General features: G+C 43.7%; 1 protein-coding gene across 1 annotated transcript in view; it reads right to left on the bottom strand.

Annotated features, from left to right (window-relative positions):
- Positions 1–1,367: 1,367 nt before the first annotated feature.
- SLC5A8 (solute carrier family 5 member 8) overlaps positions 1,368–10,711 on the bottom strand; it is a 28,160-nt gene continuing 18,816 nt past the window's right edge. The window contains exons 12-15 of the mRNA XM_067559088.1: positions 10,539–10,709; positions 8,473–8,614; positions 6,721–6,810; positions 1,368–2,126 (exon numbers count right to left, since the gene is read on the bottom strand). Of these exons, the coding sequence (XP_067415189.1) occupies positions 2,011–2,126; positions 6,721–6,810; positions 8,473–8,614; positions 10,539–10,709 (519 nt within the window). The 3' untranslated portion in view covers positions 1,368–2,010. The remainder of the gene's footprint in view (positions 2,127–6,720; positions 6,811–8,472; positions 8,615–10,538; positions 10,710–10,711) is intronic.

The following is a 10,711-nucleotide window of genomic DNA, read 5'->3' as shown; positions in this document are numbered from 1 at the left end:
TTTTTGGTAAGCATTCTAGTTAAGTTCCAGTAAGTATTTTACTTCAGGCTACTTTGCAGACATTTTTGTAGGTTATACAGAGAGGACTTCCTGCAAACAATTAATTTCCGAAATTATCCTATACACTGAAGAGTATTTTTTAAATTAATCTATAATACAAATGTTGTAGGTGTAAACAGTGGAATGGCTAAAAACACTGGGAGACAGATTCAGACCAATCCTTTTATCCAGAGGTTCAGCAGCTAACAGCAATATCAACTATCTTTGAAACCTTCTATTACATAATCTTAGCCCTTCTGAGTATAAAGGGATAGAAAGTAGAGCTGGCAAAAAACAGATTTTTTTTTTAAATATTTTTGTTTTGTTTTGTTTTATTGGCAATTCTGAAAAATTGGGAAAAATTAGTTATGGGACAATCACAAATGAAATGTTGCAAAATTTTTGGCAAATCTGAAAGTCATAAACATTTTGTTTTGGGTCAAATAAAAAAATTTAGTTTTACCAAAATCTAAATGTTTCATTTTTTACCAGATTTTTCAATAAATCTGAAGGAAACTTTGAAACTAAAAGTTATTGGAACCAAAGAAATCAAAACACTTCATTTCAAAATGTTGAAACAATGTTGATTTTTTGGGATTTTTTTTTTTTCAACCAAAACAATTTGGCAGAATCAACATGAAGTCACAAAACATTTCCATGTCATCAACTTTACATTTTTCACCAGAAAAAGAATTGATAAGAAAACATTGCTCAGCTCTGATACAGATTACCTTAGTTCCATTAACACCTAGCTAAAAAGGATTTTATCCTCAAAACCTTCATTTTGGTTTAATTTCCATTGAAAATAGGTTTTGATGAAAAAATGTCACTTAGTTCAACTGATCAGCCATTGTTCCTGCCAGAAGAGGATGGATGAGGAGAGTGGAGGCTGGAGTAGTGGCTGTAAAGCAGCTCTGGTGCTGCTTCATGGCCTGGTAGGGGAACCCTTCCTCCGACCCAGTTCCCAAAGAACTCTCTTAGCACATAGCCTAGCTGATGAGACTATGCACCGAGCAGGAAACGGAGGGTAAGCATGTTACCAACCTATTCATGGTCGAATTCCTTGCGCACAATGCACTCCGATACCACCATAATGGATGGCTTTATACAAACTTAAATAGAATGAGCTCTGGGTCAGCACTTCTACAGAGAAACATTACACTAGATAATACCTCCTTCATTGTAGAAACACAACCACCTTGTGACATTGCAAGAGCACAAAATATTGACCTCTCAATAGAAATAGTATGGAATTGACCAGGAAAGAAAAATAGCCATGTCTGTGAGAATGATATTCTCTTTAAAAAAATAAGATAAAACAACTGTGATTGGATGTAAATATTTTTATAGGAGACCAAACAAATACTGAATGACCATTTCACATGGAAACATCGCCTTTAGTCCTCCATATAAAGGTCCCCTATTAAAGGCAGAGGCCTGATTCTGTTTTCACTTTCACCAGTGTAAATTAGGAGCAGCTCCACTGCAGCCAGGGGACTTATTCTGGTGAGAGAAGGATCAGGCTTGGTAATTTAGAACTGAATAGGTCAGTCAGTGGGTTGAGAAAAGCAGTTGTTTACCAAGCCAATACAGTTTGTTCCTTGCTGTGCTCAAAAGCTGTAATCATCGGAGAAAACACAAAACATTGTCCAGATTTGAATAGGCCTAACATCTTCTTGCTCTTAGTTCACTTTCCCTTCTGTCACAGTCACAAATGCATGCCTTTTGGAAGGTCTCCTAAAATAAGTAGGAGTTATATGTTCTGAAATACCCACTACCTGCCTTTTTCTTCCACCCAATATGCTCTGCTTCCTTTCCTGGACTCAGTCTTAATGGTAAGATCATTCCAATGGGGTGATGGCATGAAGGTTAGTAGAGATTACTGCACATAACCACAGGTAGGGTGGGTAACTAACTCTTCATGGAAGGCTGGCAATGTCTTTAATACAACATCTAAAGTGTCCTCTTAATTCAGACATGGGCACGATTGACTTTTTCTTTATTTTCTGTGATGTTCATTTCAATGTGGTTGAAAACAGGATTGTCAGTTCCTTCATCTGCCATGGTGAAAGGTTTCCAGTTCAAAACTTCCACTTTCTCATTCTGAAAAAGAGTTCATATTGTGAGGTATGGAATCATACACATGCCTTCGTGCCCATACATAAACACACACACACACACACACACACTATTGCTGTTGTCAACTGCTGAATCTTTCCCCTAACCTAATGCTCACTTCCTGATGCGCTTGCTGCACAGGTGACATATAGACAGGACTCATTACAGTGAAGCACCAAAACATTTCTCACACAATGAACATTAACTATTTTCAAGGGAAGGGGGGAGAGAGTGAGGCCCAGGGAGGGGAAAGGGAACGAGGAGGAGGATGGAAACGTATAATATTTCTGACTTATTCCAAGGGAAAACAAGATTAAATAAAGAGATTTGTTTAAAACAGGTAGGGCTAATTCTTAGGGGGTGGGGTTTTCAAACCCGTCTAAGTGAGTTAGCAGCCTAACTCCCATTGACTTTGAATGGGACTTAGGTGAGTTTGAGGATCCTGCCCATCTATACTACAGCCCCTTTACATCATGCCAACAGTAAGATGGGACCTGACAGCGGATGTAAATTGCTCATTTAAACATACAGGAGATAAGAGTCACTTACAGGATTTTTAAACTGCAGTTCCAACATTTTCACGTTGTTATTTAAACAAACCAACCAACCAACCCAGCCCTTATTTCTGAGCAAAGAGAGTTTCCTATCAAGCTTTTCAAATAAGAAGTACAAATTAAGAAGCAACCAGAGTAGCTATTCAAACACAGGGCCAGCACCAATGTTTTCACTATTGATTTAAAATTTGTGGGGGGTGGACAGTTTGACTTGAGCATGGAGAAAATACACTAACCAGTGAAGCTTGCATAGAGCAATGCCGGTATGGTTTTGTTTCTGGGTTGTGTGAGTGAAAAAGGAGAGCCTAGTTCTCCTCTGAGACCCTGATCCATCCAGTGACCATTGTAGGTGATGGGAGTCTCTCTGTTGACATCATGATGCTCTGGAGTAGGCCTACAGCACACTGATGTGAATCAGGAGTAACTCCATTGAAGTCAAAAGAGTTTTCCTGGTGTGTGTGTGTGGGAGAAGAATCAAGCCTGTCGCTGGGGATTTTAACTAGTAAGACAGAGTAGGTGGATGCATGTAGATGGAAGGGAAAGCATCAACTGATATTCACTGTAACAGCTGGAATTTCTCTAGGTGTATGAGGAGGATGTGTGGGTTTAATCATCTACTTTGTTATTGTCATTCAAACTGTATCTAACACTTTTTCCTGTCCTCAAAGGAATAACTACTGTATTCTCGGGTAGCAATTTATCATTCCCACCATGAGCTATTGTTCTTCTAATCCTTGTGCTCCCCTGCATGTCATTAGAGGAAAATCAGAGATCACTGGCATCCCTGCTTCAGATAATGAATCTTTCTTTCATCTAACCACACCTAAACAGAAATCTCCATTTGCCTCCACTGGCTCAGCCAGAATGGAAGGGTCCACCCAATTTTCCTCAGTAATTAGACATTCATTAATAGTAATCATTTCACCCACTCTCCACCCAGTTTTCAAGCTATGTAACCAGGCAGCCAGTTATATCTGGATCCCAGCAGACAACACTGTGGCCATCTAGTCTGTGAGCCTCTGCTTTCACATGCACTTGCACATTTGGTTCACGGCATTATATCCTCATCTGGGGTACAGTGGTGGAGCTCCATTGCAATCAATGGAGCTAGGCTGATGTACACCAGCTGAGGGGCTGATCCAGTTTCTACATGGACAAATAGCATGTTAATTATATTAAACATGTGCCTCTGCTGTACATACTTAGTAACACAAGTGGTTTTCATAAGGGAAAAAGCCTGCAAATTGGAGCAGCTTATGCTTACTACGTGGCACACTACACTATGAAATGGCTGCCTTAGCCATTCTTTTTAATGGAGTGTACTGAAAATACAGACCTTCAAAGGTCATCTGCGGTTAATTTTTTTTTTTAAATCTGAATTCTAAACGTCTCCATTATGAGCCTGCTCCTCCCACTGGCGAGCAGTTTCTCGCACTGAGACTATCACTGCCCATGAGAAGGAGGGATTCCTTGACTGGATAAAAGCTTCAGGCCAGATCCTCAGCTCGGGTCAGCTGTTGTAGTCCACTCCAGTCAATGGCCGTACAACAATTTAAAGCAGCTGAGGATCTGGCCCTCTGCGTTTAAGGGACGTATTGTAGAATGCTGCTTCCTGACTGCTGGAAATTCCAGTTCTTCCCTGGATCTCAGCTGAAATTTTTACTGGTTTATTTTAACCCCAGGGGATGGACCACTACAGCACTGCCAAGGGCAGCAGCCAACACACTATATTTTTCCTTTAAGAAGAGTTGGATCTTTAATAATCTGACTATATTTTTGAGAAGTTTGTCTCTGTAGGAAGGCACTGTGGCCTTCCCCAGAGGCTGGACTGAAACAGTCCCCGCAGACAAGTCTGCCCAGCAACAGAACGGCTGGGCTGTGATAGGGCCAGCAGGCCAGTCTGCCTGGCAACCAAAAGGCCGGGCAGTGATAGGACCTCCCAGCCAGCCCAATCAGCAACAGTGGGGCGGAGTCCCTACAGGAAGGGGCAGTATAAAAGACAGGCCCCAGAATTCAGTAGGGAGGAGATTGTTGTTGAAGGTAGATGTGCTGCTCTGCTGGCTGAGGCCTAGGCCAGATTGGAGCCGAGCCGATACCAGGGATGCTTGCCTCCCAGAGCGGAGACACCAACCATCCCCTGATCCTACCTCAGGGCCCAGAGCCCTGGACCAGACTACCAGACCCCAGTGACTGGGTTGAGCCCCCTGAGCAACCTGGATGGGAGATACCCCCTGAGGCTGGACGGGACCTGGAGGAGCTGCCTGAAGCTGAGCCCCCAGAAGCCGGACAGGACCTGGAAGAGCTGCCCAATGCCAAAGCCTCCCAGGAGCTCTGTGACCTGGAGAAGCTGCCCCTTGCCGAGGAGCTCCCTGCCTTGCCACCAGTGGATGAGGAGGGACTGGTAGGCCTACCACGGACTGAGTACTTCAGTGACCCTGAGGACCTCGATGACACAGGTACCTGGGGATATGGGGAGGAAGTGGCCCAGGGACAGCCATAGACAGTGACTGAGACAGGGGCAAGGCCCTGTCGGTGTGTTGTGTCAGGAGCCCTGCTGACTCAGTGGCAACGCCTTTGCCACTGCTAGAGCCCTGGGCTGGGATGCAGTGGAGATGGGTGGGCCTGTGTCCCCCTCCCCCTTTCCTAGCCACCCTGGGAGAGCTTACTCCTCCCTACCGCTACAGATAGCAGATCCACTGCTGGCTCGCCTGCCCTGCCTGAGGGCTGGGGCGAAGGACTGCTGCCTGAGCGTCTGGACTATGACTCATATGGAGACGCTGTTCCCCATTTAGGAAGGTGCTGTGGCCTTCCCCGGAGTCTGGACCTGAGGGAGGGCCGCAGCGACCCAGCTGGATCAGATGGCCATCCAACTGTCTCCATTCTACTCAATACTTTTTTTTTCAATTTTTCTTTTCTTTTCTGCATGGGTGTGTAATGCAGACCCACAGGCTGGAAAATTTTTCCCCTCAAACTGCAGCTGGTCTAATTACAAAATCAGAAATAAGCCAGAGAACAGTTTTACAAAACAAAAGCGCTTGGCTGGCCCTCATTTTGCAAGATTAGCTAGGGAGTGCTCTGGCAGACCCTTGCACTTCTGAGAACAGGCATTCACTCTAATCTGCTGCACAGTAGCCATATATATCGCTACCTTGTCTATGTCAACTGCCTTATCCTGACATCACCTCGTGCAAAGCTGCTGCCTTAAATGAAGTAGTCACAACAGAGAGCATCAGTGTTATCTACAGGATCAACCATTAGGGGGTTGGGGTACCATGTCTCCTGAGGAGAGGCTGAGGGAACTGGGCTTGTTTAGTCTGCAGAAGAGACTAATGGGTGGGATTTGATAGCAGCCTTTAACTACCTGAAAAGGGGGTTCCAGGAGGGATGGAGCTGGTCTGTTCTCAGTAGTAGCAGATGACTGAACTAAGAGCAATGATCTCAAGTTGCAGTGGGGGAGGTCTAGGTGGGATATTAGGAAAAAGTTTTTCACTAGGAAGGTAGTGAAGCACTGGAATGGGTTACTTAGGGAGGTGGTGGAATCTCCACCCTTAGAAGTTTTTAAGGTGCAGCTTGGCAAAGCCCTGGCTGGGATGGCTTAATTGGGGTTGGTTCTGCTTTGAGCAGGGGGTTGGACTAGATGACCCCTGAAGTCCCTTCCAACTCTAATCTTCTATGATTCATATGGGTTGGGCAGAGTGGGTGGGGGAAGAGAAGGGGAAAAAAAGTAGTCCCCTGGGAAGCTCTTGGCTTCTGACTCCCACTCTGCCACGTTATTAGAGTTTGCATTGCCTCTTAAGGTGTGCTGACTCAATTGTCTGCCCCTGTACATTTGGAGTGACCAAGACTGAATTTTACAGAGTAAGAAATTGAAAAGACAAGATCTGGATCAAAGAGTGACTGAAACCACTTTTTTAGAAAATATAACACCCCACACTGGTGTACTTGTCCCTGTTACCCAGGAAGATTGTCACCTGAAGGGGGCAAATCAGAACGATGCATAGAACTATACTTACTGTTTTGGGTTTAAAAAAGGAGAAGTTGGATAGAAAGTCCTCTTTGGTTAGCAAGAATTTACGATCTATCTTCTGCTTTATTCCACCTGCAAAATAACCACAGTGTTAAATTCTTTATCGATTGTTTTTAATAAGGTAATCCTATTCAAATGATAAGGGTCTGTCAAACTCCAGCTACCTGCTACCACCCTGTCCAGGCTACCTGTGCAGAGTCAGACAGCAAAGTATGACAGATCATACAGCAAGTAATTGCCTGAATGTTGTTTTCCTGAGGTTGCATCAGTTATGTATCAGTGCATCACTTGCATCTGTCATGTATCAGAATGGAAGTGCTTCTGGAGCTTGTTGACCTTCCCCGGGATTTCTGTTTCTTATGGATATGCCCTGATTCTGGGCACATTGTATCACAGAAGTAGAATGCAAGCTGCTAACCAAGCCAATCCAAGAGGGACTATTTCTAAGCAACCTTAACAATATTTGGGCCCAGCCTAGCAGCACAGTAGTAATGCAATGTGCTACCACGTGATGGATCTGAGTCTGAGGTTCTGGTTCAGTCCTATGCTCCCAGACTGCAGCCCTCCTAACCTCTTGGGAAGGGGTTGTCTCATGTCACGCTGCAGTGATTTCTAAGGATAACGATTCAAGAGCAGCTCTGATGGGCTCAGGTGGGAGCTGTGTCCACCCTTCCCACGTGCTTTGTCTTAAAGGACTGTTGTCATGATAAGGAGGATTGAGGAGGAAGTGGGGGGAGGAAAATGAGAGCTCCCTGGGGCTCCAGAGAGAGTTTGAGGAATTCTCGGGTAAAGAAACCAATGAGGATGTGCTTTGCTCTCCTCTGCTGCTACATGCAGTGAGTCTAATGGAAACCATCCTGTTCAGTGTGTGTGGCTTTAGTGGTGTGCTGAGGATGAAGGTCTAGATTTAGTTTTAGGTTAAGAGTTAGAGTGAATCAGGTCTTGGATCCAACTGCATCAAAACCTTGTGAGCCACTCTCGCTGGCCTAAAATGATGGCAGTGTTGTGAGATCAGTTGCGCTTTTGAGTGAGTTTGTTTGTTTGTTTTTTCAGCCACATCCAAACTGGATAATAGCCTCATTTTGCATTCTGCCTGGAACCAAAACCAGAGGGGTGGGTCTGGATCTAGGGATTCAATTCCTAACTGTCATACTGACTCTTAAGGTCCTAGTAATTTGCAGCAACCCATTTCACTAGATTTTTTTTTTTAATTGGGCAGCTAACATGGCTTCACACCATGAATCCTTCCTCAGGTGCATGCTTGGCAAGCATAGAGAAAATTGCATTGCACATGCTCAGTAGCATATTTCAAATGCTTTGCGCTCACTCACAGCAAAACCACTATTAACCTCTGGAAGAAAGAGCCCTGCCTGAAGAGAAGCATCTCTATCTCCAGCCTAGATGTCAGCTCTTAAACCTCAGCTTCTGCTCAGGTTTAATACAATGGGAAAATGGATTCTTTCTCCCAGTCTCCTCAGGTTCAAAAATTGCTGAAGTTATTTCCTCACAATTCAAAGGAGAAAGGAATGTTCCCTATGGAGAGAGACCATGTCTGGAAAATGTCAGGCCAAAAGATAAGCGTTCTAGAAAGCTAAGAGTGAATGAAAACATAGGGTGCAAGCTCAAGCATAGCAGTCACTGAAACTTATCATGATAAAGCAGGTTCCATATATTCACACATTAATGTGGAAAACAACTCATACTTGTGTTAAACCAAAGCTCTGGAAAAGGTACCTGTTAAGAGGCTGACAATTATTCCCAAAAGTATTGTGACCAGGGTCCCAAGTGTGCTGAAGTACAGATAGGACAAGGAATACCAATAATCAGCTAGGATGGGTCTAAGAAAAGGGGGGGAGAAAAACACTGTTACAATCTTCTTCAAAATTCAGACAACCTGACAATGTATAAAACTATGAACTAAGAGTAAATAGCATAAGAAGCATTCTGTGCTAAAAAATAATAAGCCACATGCTATTCTCCTGTGGAGAAACCCACCTAGAGTAAAACATGCACACAAACTCCGAGTTAAAACTGGCAGCGTTAGTCCAGCAGAGTGGGGATGGGTCATGGCCAGTAAAATCAGAGGAGACTGTGCCTCCACTAGGAACTCTGGGCAGAACTGAAGAGTCCAGTCTGCCCACATGGAGGGGCAGCCTCTCTGGGGGGTCTCTGGAAGCCCTGGAGTCATGCTGCCTGGAGCCATGCTGCCACCATACACCCCTCTCAATGAGCTGCAATGTGGATAGTGACAGAAGAGCATGGCACCTCCAGTAGCCACTGTTGCCTAGTTCTCTCCATGCTACACCAATGAAGTGCCAGCCCTGTGGCTTTCTTGCAGGGGACTAGGGGGTTCCATGCTGTCTGAGGCATGGACTGTGCCATCACTTCTGCAGATCTCTTATTAATGAGAGTGCTGTGCAGAAAATCTCAATTAACAGCAGTTCAGTCAACTAGGTTTCATCTCTCTGCTGTTGGGTCATTGTCTACAAAGTAGAGCAAAAAAGCAACAACATACCACCATTTTGATCCCCTTTGCAACATGCCACAGAAAGAAGCAAGTGGACCAAAGTCTTTAACCATGTATGTATTTGTTAGAGCGACCAGATAGCAAGTGTGAAAAATCAGGACTGGGAAGTAGGAGTAAATAGGCGCCCATATAAGAAAAAGCCCCAAATATCGGGACTGTCCCAATTTTATAGGGACAGTCCCGATATTTGGGGCTATCTGGTCACCCTAGTATTTGTTCTGATGGCTTTAGAAACATGACTGCCTAGCGCTCAGTTGGTACTTTAAATTTACACTATGACAATTTAAATTTGCTAAAACTGAAACTTTGTTTTTCATTTTAGAAATGGTAACAAATTAGCCACTGTTAACTCTAAGTTGCTTGAAGCAGAACTGATATAGAATCACCTAAAATCATGTGCTTTGGGGTCTAAGATTTGTTTGATCTTATATGTAACATCCCACTTGTCACGCTGGTGAATCGGGTATCCAACTGCTTCAGAGGAAGGCCGAGGACTCTCACAATTCACCTAACCATGCAATACTACACCAGATAGAGGGAACTCTTTCCTAAGGATACCCAGCTGCTGACCCAGTTATGTCCTGAGGCATATGAATGGTCGCCCCTTAGAATTTTTAATCTAGCCATTGTCTTTTAATTTAATTTAATCGAGCTACTACTCCTTGTTCTGATATTTATATCACTGTTTTGTTCTTTTGGGATTTTAGTTTTGTTGTTTTTACTGTCTGACACAATACAATGTAAGACAATATGACAATTGCAGAGGGAAAAAACCCAGCATTTCTCCCAGTTGCACTTAACTCATGATTTTGCAGAATGTGGTGAGTTATTTGTGCATGGATATGATCCTGTTGGATAAACAGTTGATGGAAGATTCACTGAAAAATACTTCATCACCCTCAAGGTTTAACCTGCTTACATAGTAAAACAGCAGTAACCCTGATTGTATGGAAGTGAATCAAATAAACAGAAGTTCCCATTGCCTACCCACACTGCAAAAACAAAATTACTTCTCAGTAAGGCTACAGGACTCTACAGTACTGATCCAAAGCCCACTGACTTCCAGGGGATTTGGATAAGCGCTCCCTTTTAATCACATAAACGCTGAACACATAAAACACTGCTCCCTTTTAAACAATCAGGTAACCAAAAGAGTGAAGATTTTAATAACAACCCAGCTACTACACAGACAATCATATCACTTTAAATCAAAGAGCTACTGTGCAGCACATCGCAGATTTGTTATATACCTTTCAGTCGCTTGAGTGTGTACAAAGGTTGATAAAGTTGGCACTTCTGTTGTTGCAGTCCAGTTGCCTAGGTCACAGCCGATAGTTGTAAGATTTAATGGCATAGTTCTCTCAGGAAGCGGCTGGTAAATCTGAGCCCCAATTCCAACCCATAGTGAAACAGTAAAGCCCCCAATAAGACCAATAAATGCACCCT

The sequence above is a fragment of the Emydura macquarii genome, unplaced genomic scaffold, assembly GCF_026122565.2.
Source record: "Emydura macquarii macquarii isolate MOO-44397 ecotype Brisbane River unplaced genomic scaffold, CSIRO-AGI_Emac_v2 contig_2205, whole genome shotgun sequence".
NCBI lineage: Eukaryota > Metazoa > Chordata > Testudines > Chelidae > Emydura > Emydura macquarii.
This window is presented reverse-complemented; position numbering and strand designations above follow the sequence as displayed.